General features: G+C 40.0%; 1 protein-coding gene across 1 annotated transcript in view; it reads left to right on the top strand.

The window, feature by feature from the left end:
* The first annotated feature begins 1,347 nt into the window (after positions 1 to 1,347).
* The window catches only part of LOC109915958 (RAC-alpha serine/threonine-protein kinase-like), a 103,726-nt gene continuing 81,401 nt past the window's right edge, over positions 1,348 to 23,672 (top strand). Inside the window, exons 1-2 of the mRNA XM_048600104.1 lie at positions 1,348 to 1,517; positions 1,918 to 2,057. Coding sequence (XP_048456061.1) covers positions 2,012 to 2,057 — 46 coding nt within the window. The 5' untranslated portion in view covers positions 1,348 to 1,517; positions 1,918 to 2,011. The remainder of the gene's footprint in view (positions 1,518 to 1,917; positions 2,058 to 23,672) is intronic.

The following is a 23,672-nucleotide window of genomic DNA, read 5'->3' as shown; positions in this document are numbered from 1 at the left end:
GAAAAGAGGCAATGCATTGTGAACAAGGAGTAAAATTACTAATGCGTTACAAAGTCATTCACAGTGGTGTAATGTAAGAGTAGCACAGGAACAGAGATTGCTTCGTATAGAAGACAGCGAGAAAAGTTACCTCAGAGTACAACTGGATCTTGATCAGATGGGCCAATGGGCTGAGGAGCGACAAATGGAGTTTAATTTAGATAAATGTGAGGTGCTGCATTTTGAAAAGGCAAATCTGGGCAGGACTTATACATTTAATGGTAAGGTCATGAGGAGTGTTGCTGAACAAACAAGCCTTGGAGTGCAATTTCATAGTTCCTTGAAAATACATTCGCAGGTAGACAGGATGGTGAAGAAGGCATTTCGTATGCTTGTCTTTATTGGTCAGTGCATTGAGCATAGGAGTGGGAGGTTCTGTTGCAACTGTACAGGACATTGGTTAGACCACTTTTGGAATACTGTGTGCAATTCCAGTCTCTCCTTCTGCATTGTTAGGTGTTTCTCCAAACTCTGGAGTCCACTGATCCAGGTGGCAACCTTGTAGGCGGGCAGGGTCTGGTTCCAAGATCACCTCTACCAGGCTGGGTAGGAGGACGGCCCTCCTCAGCAGCATGCTGTCAACCAAAGCTTCCAGGTCCCCTGGTCTACAAAGTGAGGTAGCAATTCTCCATTATCTGCATCATCCGGGGCAAATATCATTGATTACACAGGGCAGCTCTGGACTGCCAGCTCTAGATAGGATGCACAATGAGCCGGTGCCAGTAATCCTGGGATGAATACTTCTGCTTATTGTGAATTGGCTAGCACTGGATGAGCAGGCTGTCATGGGCATTGTACCTAGTTAATGATTTAAGTTTGGGATTGATAGACCTTTCTGGGAGAAACCCTCCACGAAATTTGACAAAATTAACACAACCAATTTCTGATAAGACACAGTCCTATTTTTTAAAAAAAAAGCAACTTAAATCTAATCCCACCTGCCAGTAGAAACAATGATTTTGTTCACTATCCAACACAATAGTTTGCCCCTGTTATGGCTTTGTTTTCTGCTGTCCCAGGGGTTAGTTTGAAAAATGGCTGTCCCAGTCGTTGATCTGCTCAGTGTCACTTGCAAATAGTAGCATGTTAGTTTGTTGTTGAGCCCAAGCAGTTCTTATCTCATCAGTTTCTGTGAATTGTTTGCTGTCAGTTATGATAGTTACTTTAATGCTAATAGTGAGTCTCAGTCGTTACTTTCTTCACTGCTGTTAATTGCAGGAGTCGTTGAGTTTATTGCGGAACCTACCGATTATTGTATTTACTGCTCGTTAAGAATGTAGAGCTCGCCTGGGCGTTGTGTAGCCCCCGTACTGACGTGCTGGGGAGACTAAGCCAGCCTAACGTCACCCATTCTCGCACAAGGAAGAAGCTATCTCACCGTTTAATACAGTTCAGCGCCTTGCGAATCTTAGTTATGATCCGGAGCTGAACATAGGGGCAGTACAAGGAGGTAGGGAGCCGGACCCGACTAGCTGCAGGTAGGAAAGCAAGCCTCAGGGTAACCTTCCACTGAGGACAGTCTCAGCGCCTACAGGCCTGCCTCAGCTCTAGGCCTGTTCTCATTTGCCTGTCCGGAGATGGGAGATCGGTCAGCCCCCTGCCCTGGGCTTCCCTCCCGGCCAGGCGCCCCAGGAGCCGGGGAAGCCGCTTGTCCTGCGGCTGTGCCCGGGGAACAGGATGCTAGCTGCCGATGCTGCGCCAAGCGCGTTATGTTCTCTGCCATTCATTAAAATTAGTTCAGAGTCTGGACCGTAAGTTCATAATAGCCTGGAAATCACTGACTGTACGTGAACGCCCACCTTGTCCTAACCCACGCAAGCTTGCTAACTGCTATAATTACCTGCTACTTATCATTGCTTTTTTCTCTCTTTAACACAGGTTGCTGTGAAGAATAAGGGGTTTCAATCAGGAACTTTCGAGTCAACTTTCTTTCAAAGTGAAGTTTTGCTGCTTTTAAATCTTTTGTATCACTATGACTGAAGGTACAATCGTGAAAGAGGGGTGGCTTCACAAAAGAGGTAAGATTTTGTCATTGATTCCAGTGGAAGTGCACAACACACTTCTTTCCACGTGTTTGAACAGATATTTTACTATTGTCTAATTTTAATAAGCAGAATTGGTAAACGACGTACTCCTATCAAAGTTTGCAAGAGAGCATCTCGATTTGGTGTAATTTGCTACAGTAACCCTATTTGATCTTATGGTGTCAGTTAAGGGTTTTATTCTGTAACGTCAGAAGCACTGTCCATAAGGCATATTTTCTTGAATTGTATTATTGATTATGTTTGGTGAAAATGGTAACAAATATAGGCACTTAAAATGTTGAATTGTGAATTAAAACCTCCTTTCTGTGTTTACAATATTTAACACAATAATGCTATTGTCAATATCAATAAATAATTTTATTGTACAAAACACTATCTTTCAATAATTTTCGCATGCCAATACTATTTAAGTCCTCAATTATGCTATAGATCTTGAATGCAGTCTGAATAGGAGGTTCTAACATTAGTACAAATACTGGAATTGAACTTTAGTGCAATAATGGATGTGGTTTACTCTCCACTTCCTGACATGAATGAATGCCTTTTGAATGATGAAGACATGTCATTTGCCACTCCAGCAATTCCACCACATTTTTACAGTGGAAAAACTGACTCCATTGAGTTCAAAAACTGACATATAGACTCTTTAATCGCACATTGAAAGTACAGTTCTATGTCTACTTTGTCAAGAGTACTTGTAATAAAATATTATTGATATGCAACTGATTAGTTTTATTATATCACTTGGAGGACAGTATTGCATTGTGAAATGCTGTCATCGCAGTTAATTTCATGGGAGATATGTACTTGTAACAAATGCCGCACAGTGTATGAAAAGATTCAAGCATATTTATACATTACAAGATAGGATAAAGGATGATCTGGTATACAGATCATAACATTACCAAGATGTGTATATATATTTTGAGGAAATATTTTTAGATATTTATATGTCACTTTGTTAGAATGGTATATTACTTTTATACAGTGCTACTTAATTTGTGACAACTGTTATATAATATAACCAGTTGAAACATAAACAAATGAAAAATATTACTCATTATTAGATGGTAGATGTTTGTGTGGTAATATTTGGGAAAAAATTAGAAATACAAACTTCATACTTAATTAAAATTGTAGTGATAGTGGACATGAAAAGATTTTATTTAGGATAAGTAATGTTGAGTGTGTCCCATTTAATGTAATGGTTTATTTGATACATTTCTTGAAATTAATTTCAATTACAAAATATTAACCTTTTAGATTTTAGTATAAATGGGTTCATTTAACTGTAGGTTAAAAAAGAATTTCTGACATCTACAATTACATCAAATAGTTGAATGATTGGACTTTATGCGATGACTTTATTCTGATGATCTTCAGAGAGTAAATTGTCCATAAAAATTTGAGTTTAAAATTTCATAGCCTTGATTTTCCAGGTTTATTAATTTTTATAAATATTGTTGTGTATAAAGAAGTGTTTTTCATAACATTTAACATTCTAAAAGAAAACTTTTCTGATTCTGCTCTGAAGATGTAAAACGTAATTCAGAAATAAGAATCTCACAGTATAATAGCAACTTGCACTTAAATATCACCTGGAGGAACACAGCAGGCCAGGCAGCATCAGAGACAAGAAGGGTCCCGACCCAAAACATCAGCTTTCCAGCTCCTCTGATGCTGTCTGGCCTGCTGTGTTCCTCCAGCTCCACACTGTGCTATCTCTGACTCCAGCATCGTCAGTTCTTGCTATTTCCTGAGTGACTTATATATCACCTGTATTGAGTAAAATGTTCCAAGTTACTTGTTGGAGCATAATCAGAAGAAACTTGCCACCGAAATTAGTAAAAAGAGTTTAGGAGGTTTGATCAAGTACTTTGTGAAGAGGTAGATTTTAAGGGAGGACTTAAAGGACATTTGGAGGAGAGGTGAAGCAATTTGCAGACATATGAAATAAAAGCAGAAGTAGACTACCTGGCTGCACAAACCTGCATTGCTATTCAGTAAGATAATAGCTGATCTCTTTGTGTTTTGAATGTTACATTCCAACCTACCTTCAATAACCTTTGATTTCCTTGTCTAACAAGAATCTAGCTATGTCTGCCTTAAAAATACTTTGTGACCCTACCTTTGTTGCCTTCTGAGCTAGAAAGCTCTAAAATTGCATGATCATTTCATAGGAAAATATTCTTCCCATTTCTGTCCAATAGGGGAATCCCCTAATTTTGGACATATACATAAGAGGAAACAACCTTTCCACATGACTTTGCCAAGACCATTCAGCATCCTGTACACTTCAATCAAGTCCCTCCTCACACTGCAAACCTCCAGTGTAAACAAGCCCAGCCTGCCTAATCCATCCACATAAAATAATCCACTGATTCCATGTCTTAATCTAGTAAACCTCCTCTGAAGTACCCCCAATTCATTTACGTCCTTTATTAAATAAGATTAAAACTGCACAAAATGTTCACGATGTGGACTTATCAATTCCGTGTATAATTGAAGCATAACATCCCTTTATGTTTAATTCCTCTCATAATGAAGATTATTATTTCATTAGCTACCTTAACTACATGCAGTAGCTGAATGCTACTTTTCTGTGAATTATGCACAGTGTAGTAAATTCTGCTGCACCTTAGAATTCCACAGTCATTATCCATTTAAGTAATACTCTGCTTTTTCATTTTTCCTGCCAAAGTGAACAATTTCATATTTCGTCATGTTATATTCCATCTGCCAGATTTTTGCCCACTCACTATCCTTATCTGCCTTATGTCTTCTTTATAACATACCTTTCCAATTCATTATCACTCCCCATTTTGACTGTAGCAGACCAGTGATCATTGCACACAGAAACTATCATCTATTTTTACATTCCTAGCTAGCTTCCTCTCATGCTTTTTGTTTTTTTCTTGTTTTGATTAACTTTTTAGTCATTCTCTGCCATTCTGTATTCTGACTAACGACTCATCTTTGTACAATTCCTTCCTTTTCCTTAAGTTTCATACTTTCCTAACTTCTTAAGATTGGTAGATCCTTCCTTTAAAATTCTTTTCTTATTAGTAGTAATATACTTATTCTGAATATTGTGAAATACCCCCTTAAACATATGCTACTGCTTGTTTTATTCCTCAGCCTCAGAAGCCAATTCATTTCAGCTAGCTCAGCTTTCATGCCCACATAGCTGACCTTATTTAAAATATTAGTCTTGATCCAATCTTCTCTCTTTTTAACTGAATATAAAATTCAATCATATTATGGTTGCCAGTGTTCCCTCTAAGCTGCACATGCAGAGGATACACATGTATCAGTCGATGTGTGGACACATTGATTTTCAGAAGCTATTGCTGTGCACAGACTTCAGTGGTCTGCAAAGCGGCAGAAAAACTTGCAGGGAATGTAGGTGGTCTTTGCTACCTAGGTTTTTACTCTGAGGTCATTAATTAATCCTGTCACATCACATAATGTCAAATCTAATACAGCCTGCTCTCGATCCTACATTTCCCATTTTTTCTCAGCTGCGCAAACCTCTGAGGTCTAAGCGCAACAGCAACTTCTGCATAGGAATTGAGTACAGGAGTAGGGATGTCCTGCTGTAGTTATACAGGGCCCTAGTGAGGCCAACTATGAGTACTGTGTGCAGTTTTGTTCTCCCAGTCTGAGGAAGGACATTCTTGTTATTGAGGTAGTCCAGCGAAGGTTCACCGGATCGATTCATGAGATGGCAGAACTAACATATGAAGAAAGACCGGATCGACCGGGCTTGTACTTGCTACAATTTAGAAGAACAAGGGGAGAATCTCATTGAAACACATAAAATCCTAATGGGACTGGACAGGCTAGATGCAGGAAGAATGTTCCCGATGTTGGGAAGTCCAGAACTAGGGGTCACAGTCTAAGAATAAGGGGTAAGCCATTCAAGAGTGAGATGAAGAGGAATTTCTTTACTCAGAGAGCTGTGAACCTGTGCAATTTTCTCCAACAGGAAGCTGTTGGGTCCAGTTCATTAGATATATTCAAGACAGAGCTGGATGTGACCATGCAGATAAGGGGATAAAGGGTATGGAGAGAAAGTAGGAAGGGGATCTGAAATTGCATGATCAAATATGATCATATTGAATGGTGGTGCAGGTTCAAAGGGCCGAATGACCAAATCCTGCACCTATTTTCTATGTTTGTATGTTTCTATGTATACGGAAGTCAACACATCAGCACGTCAATCAGCATGCCCAGGACCTCCCAGCAGCTGCATGGTTGTGCAGCTTAGAGGGAACATTGTTCTGGTCAGTTCCAGAATATGCCGCTCTTAAAAAAAAGCCTTCAAAAGTATTCCATAAATTCCTCATTCGGATTACTACTGCCAGTCTGATTTTTCCAGTGGACTAAAGTGACTCATGATTATTGCTGTCTTGTCGATCAGTTTATTCCACATCCTGATGTCCTGAACCAATTCATATCTAAGTATTGTGCAAAAGCTGTCCTTTCCTAACAATGCTACCCTCCAACTTTATCCAGCATCCTATTCATTTTGAATGCCACATGTTCCTCAATTACCAGGACCAATCGTTCCCATCTTGCCACCAAGTCTCTGTAATGACTGTCAGATCGTATTTATTTCTTTCAGTGTACGCTATGAATTTGTTCGTTTTCAGAATGTTACACGCATTTCAATATAGAGCCATTAGTTTTATCTTTCTGTCTGCTTTGTAATATCTTGTATTAATTGTTGATGTATTTCAAGGTTTTCTTTCTCTCTGTCCCTTCCTGCGATTCTCTGACCCACATTTTCCATATTACTATTTTCCTCCTCCCACCTTGTTTCTACTCTTTGTACAACATCTTTCTACATTTGATCCTTGCCCATTATTTAGTTTAAAGTCCTTTGTACTTCCTTAGTTATGCAGTTTGCAAGAACAATGGTGCCAGCTTGTTTCAGGTATAGAGTGCCCCCAAAGTATAGCTTCAAGTTTACCCACTGGTGGTGCCAGTGATCCATGAACCAGAATTCCAGAGATTAGAGTCTAGATGTCTGAATGAATAGCTGCAAATATGTTGTGAATAAAATAGGCAATTCACAGGAGGCAAGAATTGGAAACATGCAAAGAGCTCAAAGTTGTAGAGTTGGATGAGTTTTCTGAAATATGAACGTGCATTGTCATGGAGGAATTGGAAAAGAATTTTAAAATAGAGGGATTGTAGGTCAGCGAGAACATGGGTGATGGAAATACAGAACTTGGTGCGAAAAAAAGATACAGCCAGTAGGATCATGGATATGGTCAAGTTTTTATATTAGGTGGAAGAATGGGAGGCAAATGGGAGATCATTTCAATACTTCTATCTGAGGGTAAGAGAATGAGGCTGAGGCACAGGCTGAGACTAGGTCATTACTGTTACCTTTTCCATAACAGAGGGTCAGAAGCACAGCTTAGATCATGTGGGATGCTGAAGTTGTGAACAGTGTTGTTCAGCTTGAATGAGTGAGCAGTAGGTGAATTGAATCATTAGTTGGGAAATCATGTTCGTAGTAGGGACTGAAGGCAATGACTTAGGTTTTCCAATATTTTGTTGGTTTAAATTTATGCTAATTGAGGATTGGATGTCAACAATGCATTCTGACGCCGCAAGAGGTGGAAAGAGGTAGTGACAGGATAGAGCTCGCTATTGTCAGTATACACATGGAACTTGATTTCTTTGAAGGGAAGCAGGTAGACGAGAACTAGAACTGGGACAAAAATAGATCTTTGTGTGGCTGGAGTAGCAGCAGTAGAGACAGGAGGAGAAGCCATTATATGAGACTAAAATGACACCTATAATAACCATGTTTTATTTCTGCAGTCCTCATGAATATTTCCTTGTGTGGTTTTGTGACAGGATAGGAGCTATCACTGAAATTTAAAGCTCATTCTACTCATGTGGACACTTAAGTATTCAGAAATATTGATTTATCTCAAAACAATTATTTTGAACTGTGTATGTGCTTTTACCAAGAATTAGTTTGATTGCTTTGATAATTAATTAACTCTTTCCAAGTTCTGCTGAATATTCAAGGCTTCAGTGCTGGCATCCAATATTTATACATCTTTTTAATTATATGAAGTTGGTCCTGTCTTATGAGAAGAATCACACATAAAGCAGCTGACTATCTTGTACCTCATTGTTCAAGCAGCAACAAGACACCAAGAACAAAGATTGAAGTTTTTAGACCATAACACCATAAATTGACACCATCTAGGGTCAACACAGGGTGGAGCTGGAGGAACACAGCAGGTCAGACAGCATCAGAGGAGTAGGAATGTCGATGTTTTGGGTCAGGACCCTTCTTCAGACCCAAAACATCGATTTTCCTACTCTGATGCTGCCTGACCTGCTGTGTTCCTCCAACTTCAGAGTGTGTTGATTCTGACTCCAGCATCAGCAGTTCTTGGCACCATAAAATATTGAGCATAGTTAGGACATTCAGCCCAGGGTGTCTGCTCTGCCTTGCAATCATGGCTGATATGTTTCTCAATCCCATTCTCTTGCCTTCTTCCTGTAACTCTTGATCTCCTTACTAATCAAGAACTATCTATCTCTGTCTTAAATACACCCAATAACTTGGCCTCCACAGCCTTCTGTGGGAATGAGTTCCACAGATTAATCACTTCTGGCTGAAGAAATTCCTTCTCATCTCAGTTCTAAAGGGTTGCCCCTTCACTCTGAGCCTGTGGCCTTGGGCCCTAGTCTCTCCTACTAATGGAAACATCTTCTCCATGATATTCTATACAGGCTTCTCAGTACTCTGTAAGTTTCAATCCGAGTCCCCTTCACCCTTATAATCTATACTGAGTATGGACATAGAGTCCTCAATTGTTCCTCAGATGACAAGCCATTCATCCCTGGGATCATTCTTCTCTTCCTCCTCTGGACCCCTCCAATGTCAGTACATCCTTCCTTAGATATGGGGCCCAAACCGCTTACAATATTCCAAATGCAGTCTGACCAGAGCCTTATACAGCCTCAGCAGTACATCTCTGCTTTTGTATTCTAGCCCTCTCGAAATGAATGCTAACATTGCATTTGCCTTCTTAATTGCGAACTGAACCTGCATGTTAACCTTTAAGAGAAGCCTGAATTAGGACTCCTAAGTCCTTTTGCGCGCCAGATTTCCAAAGCATTTCCCTGTTTAGAAAATAGTCCATTCAGTAATCTTCCTACCAAAGTGCATAACGTCACACTTTGTTTTTGTTTTATCTTTAACCAGTTGCCTTAATAAATTTTTAAAAAGATATTTTTAAAAACCTGAAGATGTTAATATTGGGTCTAGAAGGCTGATAGAAATATGACTGCTACTCTGATTTTTTTTTTCTCTTCTGCTTTCGGCTGAAAACTGTTCTGGTATTCAATTTCTTGTGCTTGTATTGTTTGCCTTCCTTTTATCTCCCCTCCCACCTTTCTCATCATTTGGTTCCTGTTTAAAAATGCTTCCATTTATAATATATTCAGTTCTTGCGAAAGGGCCTGTGTATAAAAAAGGTTTTACTTTGTTGGCAGAGGCTGCCTGACTTGAGTGTTTCCATTGTTTTGTCTCTTTGTTTCCGAATTCCAGCATCTGCAATACTTTAGTCTTTGTGAACAAAACTGTGTTAAAATGGGAAGTGTTTAGGTGTTGTTGAACAAACATGGAAGAATATGTAACTTAAAAACTAAAGTAGTCTTTTTTTTACACAGAATTGTTGAATTTTCCCACACGGATGTTTATAATGTACTTTACAAATTATCAACCTGAAGAGAAGTGCTGGGAAAGTACTGAGAAACATGTTACGACTGCTCTTTTAAATATTAATATCAAAGCAGACTTAAAGGGCTCAAAGCTGAGGAACCATAGGAAAACTGCATATTTTCAGAACATTCATTGACAAGTATTCAAAGAATTTTAATAGTGTGTGGTTGGCAGCTCATTCAGTAACCAGCAGGTGTTACTAGATTTTCATTTAAAAGAATACCTTGGCAGACATTTTATTCTTCTTTTTGTGAAGTTTAACTTTTATAAACTTTGTGTGCTGCCAGAACATAATTCCGTCATGCTTGAATTATAGTGGACAATTTGTAAATCTCAAATGTTAACATTTAACCACAAAATTGTTATTGGATTGGATTTGCTTACTTTTATAATAAAACTGTTGCCCATTTCTTCAGTTTTTAAAACTATTTTTAACTTGTTTTAAACTTTTCCTTTCTGTATTTATTTTGTTCCTTCTCTTTTTCTTTTTTATCTTTTTATTTCTTTCTGTACCTGATTTCATTCTCATTCCCTCTTCTCGATCGTTTCTCCATTTCTTCCTCAATCCCAATATCTCATCACTCAAGGAGATACAGTATTATCCTTTGCATTCATTAAGTTCCTGCTTGCCCTCTCACTGTATTATCAGTTTGCATATCTGCATATGATGGCGCCAAATCTTTGAGCTGAGGGTGTAGGATAAAATTTAACAGAGGTGCCCATTCCAACAGATCTGACATTGCTTTAATTCTTTTCAAGCACCGTACTTGTGAAGGGTTTACCTTATACTTAAACTTTTTTGACTTAACGTGATTTTTCATGCAGCACAAGTGCAGAATTGTAGACCATAACCTGGAAGGTAGGGCCGATACTAATTCTGCTTGAGGAGCTTAGAACAGAAATTGAATTAAATAATTAAGAGTTGTAATTTTGCTCTAATGTGATAACAATTATTACGTTTAATAGTTCTAATCCTTAACATTACAGCTCTGAATTGCACTGGGGCATGAGGAGGCTATAATGGGTGCTATGTAAACTCAAGTCTTTTCTTTTCTGAATGATTTCTTATACCATGTGAATCCTACAGTTGTCAATCCTGTCAGTTGATTAAACTGTCCTTCACTCTTCACAGCCACACTGTTGATTTTGCCATTCCCTGCTGCCTCTCACATGATTTCAATCAAAAAACCATACTCATCTACGTCCACTTCCTTGTACCTCACCAACACATCCACTGTCTTATTCAAATTTCTTTGTCATCTGTTCCTTTGGAAAACTTGTTCTCAAGGCCATTTACAACTATTTTTCAAAAAGCAACTGTTCAGCCTTTAGCTTTCCATTTAAGAAGATACTTCAAATTGCTCAAACGTTCCTTCACTTCCATTTTTGATCCCTCATCCCTGTTATTTATTTCTGTAAAATATTGGAAAGACTGAAGCCCTTGTCATCAATCATCATCACAACCTCTGCACCATTGCAATCAATTTCACTCACTTCCCTGGGTAATATAACAGGCGAAAGCAGACTCTGAGTTGAGTATTCAACTGCATATCCTTTCCAATGTGAAGATTGCTTACTGTCTTTTCTGTCTTTGCAACTATCTCAGTCCTTATTTTATTGGTTTTAAAACTCTTCTTGTCTACATTTGCTGTTTGCAAAATAAGCTATTGCAATGCTGTTCTTGTCAATGTCACAACCTCCTCTCTGCTAAATTTCAGGCCATCTAAAATACTTCCCGATTTAATCCTCCACCAAGTCACACTTTGCAAACACCCTTGTTTTTGTTGACAATTCTTTTTTGGTTCCTGGGCCCCACTGCCTCTATAATTTAAAATTATTTTTTCTTGTATTTAAAACTCTTGCCTTGGCTCTCCAATAGGACTGTGTGGTCATCTAGCAGGACAAACCCATTCTAGAACTTTTGCATTTTTGGACCTGATGGGAGATGCCCAAGATGGTCATGCTTTTAACTATATAGGCTGAACTAGAATTCATTTGCTTGATCTCTCCTCATTTTCTTAACACCTATTCAAACCCTTCATCATGTTTTGGCTCACTCTTCAAACAGCCAGTTCTTCAGTTTAGTACTAATATTTTCACTTTTTACTTTGTAAGGTGCCAGAGGTATTTTTCTCTGTTAAAACCATGATATGAATATGACAATATTGGTACACAAGTGTTCATCATTGCAAATGGATCCAGTGAATATTGTGGTGTAAAGAGGGCGTCACATAACTAATAAAGGTAAAGTCACCATAATCCTACCAGATCATAGGGCTGCTCTCTCAGTAGAGAGAGATGACTAGTGGTGATTTAACCTACATACCAGCCCATGTGGATGCGTAGAATACCCGAGGTGAAATTTACACCACGACAAACACTCTGGAGATGAAATTCCCCGAGGCCTTATTTATCGTGGCCAGCAACTTCAACCAAGCCAACCTCAGCAGGGTGCTGCCAAAGTACCACCAACACATGTCCTGCCCCACCAGAGGACCGAACATCCTGGATCACTACTACACAACCATCAAAGACACGTACCGCTCAATCCCCCGCCCACACTTCGGAAAATCAGATCACAGCATTGAGTTCTGACTCGCAGCTTACAAGCAGAAGCTGAAACGGGAGGATCCTTCATGAAAAGAAATACAATACTGGTCCAAAGGAGCGGAAGACCGTCTCTGGGACTGCTTGGAATTGGTGGACTGGACCATATTCAGGTACTCCGTGGAAAACCTAGACGAGTGTGCCACAACTGTCACGGACTTCATTAGCAAATGCGTGGAGGACTGTGTACCAAAGAAGTCAATAGAGTGTTCCCCAATCAGAAACCTTGGATGAACCAGGAAGTCCATTCCCTACTGAAGACTAGACATGCAGCAATCAAGTCGGACAACCCAGAAAATCCAGATATGACTTCTGCTAAGCCATCACAGATGCCAAGAGGCAGTACTGGACCAAGTTGCAGGCTCAAACCGACCATACAGACCTCCGCCGCCTATGGCAAGGCCTAAGTAACATTACGGGATACAAACTGAAGCAGAGTAAGATATTGGACCAAGGCACATCCCTCCCTGATGCAGTCAATGCTTTCTATGCTTGGTTCGAGCAGAATGCCAGTGGCGCGGTGTCACTTGCCCTGACAGCCCCGGATGCACATGTAGCCACTGTCACTGCTGCAGACATCAGATCGGTCTTCCTGGGAATCAACCCAAGGAAAGCGATGGCCCAGATAGAGTTCCCGCCAAGCACTCAGATCCTGTGCTGACCAACTGGTGGAGGTATTCACCGACATCTTCAACCTCTCCCTCCTACGAGCTGAAGTCCCCACCTGCTTCAAGAAGACCACCATCATCCCTGTACCTAAGAAAGCACCTGCAATGAGCCTTAATGACTACCGCCCAGTGGCTCTGACCTCAGTAATCATGAAGTGCTTTGAGAGGCTGGTCATGGCCCACATCAACTCCAGTCTCCCAGCCTGCCTTGATCCTCCACAATTTGCCTACCAAGTAACGAGTCCACAGTGAACGTCATTTCCCTAGCCCGACACTCATCCCTGAAACATCTGGACAACAAGGCCACCTACGCCAGACTCTTGCTCATCGAATGCAGCTCCGCCTTCAACACCATTATCCCCTCCAGACTGATCTCAAAACTTCGAGACCTAGGTCTCAGCTCCACCCTCTGCTTTCTGACCCACAGACCGCAGTCAGTGAAGGCAGAACACTGCACCTCCTCCATGATAACACTCAGCACTGCCCCCACCATCCCAAGGATGTGCTTACTGTACTTCTTGTGCACCAATGACTGTGTTGCTAAATTCCGAATGAAGGCCATCTACAAGTTTGCTGACAACACCTCCGCAATAGGACAGATATCAAACAATGATGAGTCAAAATACAGAAAGGAGATAGAGGGCTTGGTGACGTGGTGCAATGGGAACAATTTCTCTCTCAACATCAGCAAAACTAAAGAACTGATCATTGACTTCAAAAGAAAGGAGGAGAACACACCCCTATCTACATCAACGGAACTGAGGTTGAAAGGGTGGAGAGCGTCAAGTTCCTTGGAGTGATGATAACCGACAACCTGTCCAAGACTTTCCACGTAGATGCGACAGTCAAGAAGGCACAACAAAGCCTCTTCTTCCTCAGGTGGTTTAGGAAATTTGGCATAGCCACAAGCTCACTCATCGATGTAGCATTGAAAGCATATTGTCCAGGTACATAACGGCCTGGTATGGCAATTGCTCTGCCCAGGACCGTAAGAAACTACAGAAGGTGGTATGCATAGCTCAGACGATCGTGGAAGCCAACCTTCCATCCATGAACTCCATTTATACAGCCCGTTGTTGTGTAAAGGCTGCCAATATCATCAAAGACCCATCACAGCCTGGCAATGCTCTCCTTCAACCTCCTTCCATCAGGCAGAAGATACAGAAGCTTGAACACACGCGCCAACAAGTTCAGGAACAGTTTCTTCCCTGTCACTATTAGACTAATGAATGGACTGTCTAATTTCAAATAATGCTGATCTTGTTAATGTTGATCTTGCCTAGCACATGCCCTGTGCAATGTAACTTGTATGCCTCTGTCTAGTTCTTTTTTCACCCTATGATCTGTATGTCCTTGCATACTATGATCTGCCTGTACTGCTCGTAGACAAAGCTTTTCACTGTACTTAGGTACACGTGACAATAAATCAATTCAACCTAAGGGTTGCCATGCCTCAGGTGAGGGCAGAGATTAAGAAGGACGGTTCTTCATGGTACCATCAGCTGGTGCAGGAATTGAACCCATGCTGTCTGCATTTCAAACCACTTGTACAACCAACTGAGCTAAATTTCAATTTGCATTCATTGGGACAATTTGCAAGAAATTGCAAAGTGAAGGGAAAACAATGTATATTGTGAGAAGTGAGTGCTGATCGGGTGGCGGGTGGATTCTGATTGCAAGAAGCTTTACTGTGGAGACTGCACCAGTTAGATGATGACTGACAGTTAACCGCTAGGGTTTGTGGAAGTTTTGACCAAGGCAGGTTTACTTTAATTAGACAATACATTGCCTTGAAGATTAAACCGGAGAATGGCTTTCAATATTTTTGTTACATTGAAACAGGAATGTGTACATGTTTTTTATGTCTGCAAAGAACAGGGCCCTGTGTATTAATATATCAGGCTTCCAGTAGATGCAAGTGCGCCATATTGTGAGGCCAAATAATGATCCAAAATTGGTTGTCAACATAATTCTTTGCAAACTCACAATTATGTCGCAAATATTGTTCAATTGCAGATTCACATCTAATATTGGACACTTGCAAGTTTTGCAAATGTGGGCTAGTGAGGTACTGTCAGTACTTTGCTTGTTGCAAACAAGCAGAGAAATATGCTATTTTGGTACAATTTGTCAGTCTTTAGGATGCACTGTTTTATATAAGTAGCATCACAATAGCACTGAAATACATATATACCACATTATTAGTTAGCAGACAGGGATTGAAATCTACATGTATAAGAGGTAGAAGAGATACTCTAATAATGTGCCTCACCTTTGCAATGCACTCTATATTGTTCATGCATCTGTAAAACTGCCACAAAACTAGCTAAAAATTTCACAAACCAGAAAAAGAAGTGTTCCCTAAGATAGCTAGACTTGTTATTGAGGTATGATGGATGTGGATGATCACAGATTACAGCAAAATCTGTCAGGGATTTTTTTGGATTTAAAATGTGTATATCCAAGTTAACATTATTTATTGCTTCCTCTATCTCCATCCTTGTTTAGCATTTCCATTCCTTTTTCTTTGCACTTTCTTTATCTTCTTAATACTTTTCCTTTCAGTTTGAATTACCTTTTTCTATTTGAGGAGAGGCTGTGGTTTAGTGATGGTGTCACTGGATTAATAATCCATAAAACCATAAAACATAGGAGCAGGATTTAGCCATTTAGCCTGTAGAGTCTGCTCTGCTATTTGATCAAGGCTGATGTGTTTCCCAACCACATTCTCCTGCCTTTACCTCGTAACCATTGATTCCCTTAATCCAGAGACTAAGACTAATACTCTGGGAAATGAGTTTGAATCTCACAATGTAGATAGTGAAATTTGAACTCAACTTCTTTTTAAATAAAAGGTCTGGAATTAAAAACTAGTCTGATGGTCACTGGGTAGCCATTGTCAATTGTCATAAAGATCCATCAGGTTGACGAATTGCCATCAAGGAAGGAAATCTGTTGTACTTACTTGGTGTAGCCTATATGTGACTCCAGACCCGCAACAAGCAAGTGCCCTCTGAAATGGACTGGCAAGCCACAGCGTTGTTTTAGAACTGTTGCACAATCTAAAGAAGGGACTGACAGATGCACAACCTGGATAACCTAGTACTGGAAATGAGAACAGTTAACCCAGCTCCTTTGGGCCTGCAGAGTGTTCCTTAGTAGGATCTGGAGGCCTGTATCAAAAATGGGGGAGCTATTCCCACCAACTTGTCAAGCAACAGCCTGACATAGTCATGCTCAAGGAATCATACCTTTCAGACAGTGTTCCCAAACACCACCATTACCAGATGTGGCAGTATGGTGGTTTCCAGTCAGATGGCAGTTGTCTTGGAAATGCTGAACATTGATACTGGGCTCCATGATGTCTCATGGCATCAGGTCAAACATGGGCACGAAACCTCCTGTTGATTTCCCCCACCCCCACCTTAGTTGATGAATCAATGCTGCTCTATTTGAATATCACCCAGAGAAAACACTGAGATTATAAGAGCAAAGTATGTACTTTGGGCCAGGAACTCCAAGAATGGCTCAGTAGGACCACTACTGATTGAGCTGGCAGAGTTTGTAAAGTACATATCTGCTCGTCTGGGTCTGCAGAAGATGGTACAAGGACTAATAAGAGGGAAAACTTTTTGACCTCATCCTCACCAGTCTACCTGTCACAGATGCATCTGTCCTTGACAGAATTGGTAGGAGTGACCACTGCACAGCTATTGAGGAGCTGAAGTCTCATCTTCATGTCGAGGATATTCTCCATCGTGTTTGTGGCACTACAACTGTGCTAAATGACAGACTTTGAACAAATCTAACAACTCCACTTTGGGCATCCATGAGGTATTGAGGGCTGTCAGCAGCAGAAATGTATTCAGCTGTAACCTCCTGGCCTGTCATATCCTCTACCAATCCAAGAAATCAAACCTGATTTAATGCAGCGTGCAGGAGGGCAAGCCAGGAAAAACATCGGGTTTACCTAAAAATGAGGGGTAAACAGGACTACTTGAGTGCTAAGCAACATGCAATAAACAGAGGTCAAGAATTCCACAAGTAATAGATTGGGTTTAAACTCTACAGTCCTGCTATATCCAGTTATGAATAGTGGTAGACAATTCACTAACAGTCTCGACAAATATCCCCATACACAATGGGGGAGCACAGCAAATAAGTGAAAAAGACAAGGCTGAAGTGTTTTCATCCATCTTGAGCCAGAAATTCTGAATGGCTGATCCATCTCAGCCACCTTCTGAGGTCCCCAGCATCACAGATGCCAGTCTTCCACCAACTTGATTCACTCCACTTGGAAAGCGCCCTTGACAATGTTTATCAAGCGGTACTTGCAACTGAATAACCTGTTCACTGATGCTCAGTTTGGTTCCCGATTTCACTGCAGTCTTGCTCCAAATGTGGGAAAAAGATCTGACTCCCAGATGTGTGGTGTGAGTAACTGCCCTTGAAATCAAGGCTGTATTTTACCACGCGTGGCATTGAAGAGCACTAACAATACTGGAGTTGATAGGAATTAGTAAAGACTCTCTGGTTAGAGTTATACATTGTACAAAGGAGGACACTCGTGGTTGTTGGCTGTCAATCACATCACATCAATGGCTTTGGCCAGGCTAATGTTCTTGGAGAGGGCTCCTTTAACAATTAACTTCTTTGTATTATAAGGCCAGAAGTGAGATGTGCAATTATCAGTTAATGGTGTTCTGTGCCATTCGTGACTTCTCAAATACTGAAGCAGTGCATGGCCGAAAACAGTGAGCCCTGGACAGTTTTCAGGTTCGGGCTGATAAGTGGTATGAAACATACACGCCATACAAGTGCCAAGCAATGACTTTCCCGACAAGAAAGAAACCATCATAGAAACATAGAAAATAGAAGCATGAATAGGCCATTCACACCTTTGAGCCTGCTCCAGTATTCAGTATAGTCATTGCTGATCATCTCACTCAGCACCCTGTTCCTGCTTTCTCCCCATAGCTTTTGATCTTCTGAGCACTAAATCTCACTCCTTCTTGAAAATACTAAATGTTTTGGCCTCAATCACTTTCTGTGGCAAAGAATCCCCCAGATTCACCAGTCTCTGGATAAAAAGTATCTCATCCCAGCTCCAAAGGGCCCACCTTGTATCCTTAGACTGTGAAATTCCATGGTGTTGCCATCACTCCATCAATATCCTAGGATTTCCATTGACCACAAACTGAAGTGAACTAGCCACATAAATACAGTGAAAACAAAGTAGGTGAAAGGCTAGGAATTTGAGTAACTTGCCTCCTATTCCGCAAAGCCTGTCCCCAATCTACAAGACACCAGTAGGAGTGTGTTGGCTTAATCTCTACTTGCCAGGATGAACACAGTTTGAACAACACTCAAGCCTTCACACCATTCAGGATGAAACATTCTGATTGGCACCCAATTTAACACCCTCAACCACCACACACACTGTCAGAAGTATATATACCATCCACAAGATGCACTGCAATAACTCGCATGATCTCCTTCATAAACTGTACCATCTAGAAGGACTAGGGTACCAGATCTGTGGGGTACACCCTAAGAAAGTTTATTTTCAAGCCATGCTCCATCCTGACTTGGAACCATATTGCCATTCCTTCACTGTCACAGTGTCAAAGTCCTGGAACTCGCTTCCTTAACATTTGGGTGTCCCTACGCCCCAGAACTGCAGAGCTTGAAGAAGACTGCTGACTACTGCCTAATTGAAAGCACTTGGGGGTGGGCAATAAATGTTGGCTGGTCTAGCAATAGCCACATCCCATTAATTAATTTTTTTTAGAAAAAGGTGGGATTTTGTTAAGATAAGTATTGTAAGGGATGGTGATAGGTGAGTGCAGGTAGGCAGTGGTGGGGATTGGTCAGGTGAGGTGGGAGGAGCTGATAGGTGAGAGAGAAGACGGACAGGTTGTGTCAGATCAAGGAGGTGGGGATGAGAGGGAGGGTTGGTCATGGGATGAGGCCGGGGGTGGGGAGATTTTGAAACTAGTAAAGTCCACATTGAAACCATTGAGTTGTAGGCTCCCAAGGCAGAATATGAGGTACTGCTCCTCCAGTTTCCGGGTGGCATCATTGTGACACTAGAGGAGGCCCAGGAGGGACATGTCGTCCAGGGAGTGGGAGGGGAAATGCTGATGCTAATTTGAAATGCTAATGAAAAATTATTTATGATTGAGTTTCTCTGACACTGGATTAGCAGTGAATGTGATGTACAGTTTCCATATTGCAAGTATGCAACCTTTATATCCTCAGATGTTTTAACAAGACATCACATGTTGAAGTGGTGAAGAGTTCAACTGCCAATTCATTTGCTTTTTCTACAGAAGTTATTAATTTCACTGGAGACCTGTCCCTCAAAGAGGGTTTCCATAGAATTTTTTAAGGTGAAATTATTTGATGTTAGAAGTGGATTTAGTTCTAAAAAATGAGACATAAGTAAATTAGTATACTCTTGAGCTAAGTAGAATTGATACAAAATAATATCATGTAGTCTTACTTTGTGCAATTGGCAGCTGGTATAGATTCCACAGTGTGTGGTACCTATTGCATCACACAGTGAGTTCACTTGCCAATTCACGCACTGATATTTCCTTTTATTTTAGGGGTAATGTCACTGCTCACAAGAAACTTGCTTAGACCCTGTTTTGTGACTCCTTAACTATTGTCAGCATGTTATGCCTCAACAGTATGCATTATTCACAGGAAATCTGCATTTAATTCTTCAACCTTTGTAATTTTATCTGTTAATGTAGCACCTCCCTTGAAAAAAATTCAGTATTTTAAGAGAGGGAGAGGAGGATGCTTTGAAGGAGTTTGGAAAACATGAGCTGAAGAAATGATTGAAGAGCAGCATTGAGGCAAAATAATGTTGGAAGAAAGTTCCATCGAGGTTGGATTGCTTGGCTCGGAATGAATGGATTGTGGGAATAGGGAACAAAAAATCAGGGTTGGTATGCCAGAGAGTGTACTGTGTGACATATAGTTGCAGAAGGTCACTGACAAAACTGGGAGAATTTGAACACTGGAATGTTGATATTTATGCCAATATAAGTGGAGTGCATGATGATAAAGAGTGTACATAGCGTTGATATGAATTGGTTACAGACTTCTGGATTAATTGAAGTTTGGATACAAGATTGACTGTGTTTATTATGGACTGGCTTAAAATGTAAGCGGAGTAAAACTTGATAACTCCTATCTGAAGGATTAATGATCACAAAGCTAACCTTGGGTCTAGAGCAAAGCTGTCTAGGATAGAAGCTGGTCAGAAACAATATAGAAACAACTTTATTTGCTATTGAACTCTGAAATTTCACTACCTCTTTAGTGTTCTACAATTCAGACAGTTCTATGAAGTTGTGTCCAGTGGCATGTGTGTTGTTGGAAGACTCATGTATTGTAAGGTATAAATGCAGATTTGCTTCCAACACAGTATTTCTTGCATCAGTCTGATTTTCTAGCTTCAGACTTGCCAAGAGGATATAGAATAGCTTTTCTTTTATGTTTCATGTAGTATTACAAAGAAAAGTGCATGCAGGATGAAATTGAGTCCTCCTCTCTTTAATTCACTTTAAACAAAATCTTTCAGAAGTATACATTTTGCTGCATGTTACTCATGTCTAGTTAAATAAGCTCATGTTGGGGATAATAGAACAAAATCTTAATTTCATATATTCAAATAGTGCAGCTGTTCAAAAATAAAGAGCTGGTACTTGGAGATAAAGTGACGTTTTCACTACCCAATTCAATGTGGTGTGTTTGTGTTGTTAATGGTGAGAACATTTGTGCTGTGCAAGTGGAATGTTTAGCCCAAGGCATAGAACTTTTCTTTAGTTGTACCTAAGTCACTATTTGTCCTTTTACCAGTTAACAATTCAAAATGTTCAAATCGTACTGTGAGGCCATTTGTGGGTAATACATGATGAGGCTATTGCTATTGAAAAGGTATTGCAAAGCATTTTGTTGCAACTTTAAACAAAGAGAATAAAACCCAACTTGTTTAGATGGTACAATTGATGCCTTTGTTCAGAATGTAAAACTTTCTCCGGTAGTTTGTTTGAAGAAACTGTATTGCGTATGCTGCAGCTGAAAGAGTGGAGCAGAAACATTGTTTAGTAATTATGGCTAAATGCCCACCGGATCTTCTGTACATGCAGGAGGTCTGTCTAGTTGCCAGTGTGCCAGGCTTTCAGTGAATTATTGTAAGCCAGATGCAAAAGCTTGCTCTCATTACACAAAGTTTGGTAATACATGATAGAATACTTCTCCTGGTGGAGTACAGATTCAATAATCTGGTAGCCCAGACTGAAATCGTAATGAAAGCTTTTCCATGTGCAGATTAATTAAGTTTCAGATTGGAAATAACAATTTTTAAACTCTATGTCGGTGTTCATTTCTAAAGAGTACATGAGGAAAGATTCTTGGGTATGTAATTGGGGCTGGTGATATTGAACTCAATCTAAATGCTAAATCGGGAAAATAGTACTATTTTTGTGTATTTGATTCTAAGTTTGCAAACTGTAAGATGTATAAAGTAAATTGCATTTGAGCAGCTGTTGGGATTTGACATCAACTTCCAAACAAAGTTAGATATTAAGCCCATGCAGAAGAAAATAGCTATTGGCTGTCTACAAGCTCTGTAGGCCTGCTGTGTTGTTAATTACGTGTGTAAAATTAGCTTGCTTTACAACTGCAAAATGTAACATTTCTCTTGGCTTTGCAGAGAACTGTGGTAAACACTGGAATATAGAATTTTGAAGAGGAAATAATGTGAATAAATATCTATGAAAACAGGAAGAGAAAAGTGTTTTCTGGAAATCAGAAACTTGGGTAAATTAGAATATAAAGGTGAATGAAGAGATACAAATTATCTTGATGTTTTGTTTTAAAAGGGTGAATAAACTTTTTGTGAATAAAAGGTGTGTTTTGGAAAGAAAAATTATGACCCAATTTGCTCACAGAGTTTGGAAGCATATACTGAGGTACACTTTTTTAAATGGTGATTCCTTTGATCTCGTAATCCTGAAATCTGGACTAATGTTGAACAGGAGTTCCACACAGCAGCTGGAGGATTCATATTGGTCTAAGCTGAAGTGCTAAAAGTATTTGATTCTGGCTGTTTAAATTGAAATATAATCATCTAGGAATGTCCTTGCTGGTCTGCCATAGTCATGTACCCAGTACCGTTGGACACATATATTGCAGGCGACCATCTTAGAGGCACTTCAATATGCACAACATTTGGACCAGACTTCTGCCTTGTGAGCACCAAAGAACGTGTCAGAACTGAAGCTGAGATCCAGTGTGGAAGACCTGTTAAAAAAAATCACACAGCTGTTGATAGAGCGACACAATAATATTCAGAGCTATGAAAGCTGCAGTAAGCAACTGAAATAAACTTTAAAACTAATGGAAAGATACAGGCCACAGCTGTAACACTAAGAGAGAGAGAATGGCTGCAGCTTTTCTCTCGAGTGCGGGTCAAAATGAAAGGTGACATGAAGCAAAACATGCAGTTATTCCACACACAATGGCAAAATTTTACAAAACAGTAACTGATCTATGCTGCAAGCTAAAACAGACAGACTTTGTACACTCATTAACACTGTTGGGAAGACACTTTGTAATAGTTTCAAAGGGTATTCCACTCTATCTCTCTGGAGAACAGAAAAAGACTGCAGAAAATTTGACATCCTTGAAGGAACATTTTGAACCCTGAGCGAATGTAACTTATGAGTGGTTTGTGATTAAAAATATGTATAAAAGAGTCCATTAATCATTATATGACCATATCAGCTCAGCTCACAGAATTGTGTTTAATTTGCAATAAAAGAATCTAATTCTAAACTGGATTATGTTATGTATAAGAAATCTTGCAATGAGAATATGTCTACTGAGAGAGGTGAAGGTCACTCTAGGAACAGCAGGTGATGTGTGCAAAGTGCTGTGGTTGTAAATCGGGAGCTAGAGTATATTTGTGGCAGAACAGATCTGGTCTTGCATTATGATGATTATCCTGCCAATTGGGTCTCTATCACAGAAAAACGTCTGGATGCAAATACTATGGACTTCATGCAAAACTCAGAAGACATGGCCTGTGTAAGGCAAGTAGTGTTTTCACTGCAAGAAGCTAAATCATTTTGGACAAAAAAAAAATGTATGGCCAGAAGGAAACACAACAAGGAAGTACAATTGGCCACTGGAGAGATAGCAACTTCAGATTCTAAAAAATCATTCTATACCATATCACAGTTTGGTTTAGTCAGGTTGATAGGTGATACATGGTTGGGAATGAGGACTGCAGTAGGTGAACATAGATCAACTTGAAATGTCCGATTAGACACCATGTAACATCATGATCTTCTGAGAAGATCAAAATGGCACTCCAAAACTGAGGATCTTGAAAGTATGGTTGAGGCTGTGTGAAACAGGATGAAAATAATAGCTTCTTAGTCACGTTCTGGGTGCCCTCGGGAGATATGGATGGTTGCACCTGCTGTTTAACATATCGGTGAGATATTTAGTGATTTTCCTGGAGTGGGA

Source organism: Rhincodon typus, chromosome 8 (genome assembly GCF_021869965.1).
Source record: "Rhincodon typus isolate 14 chromosome 8, sRhiTyp1.1, whole genome shotgun sequence".
Taxonomy (NCBI): domain Eukaryota; kingdom Metazoa; phylum Chordata; class Chondrichthyes; order Orectolobiformes; family Rhincodontidae; genus Rhincodon; species Rhincodon typus.
The sequence above is the reverse complement of the archived record's forward strand: the minus strand, read 5'-3'. Positions and strand labels throughout refer to the sequence as shown.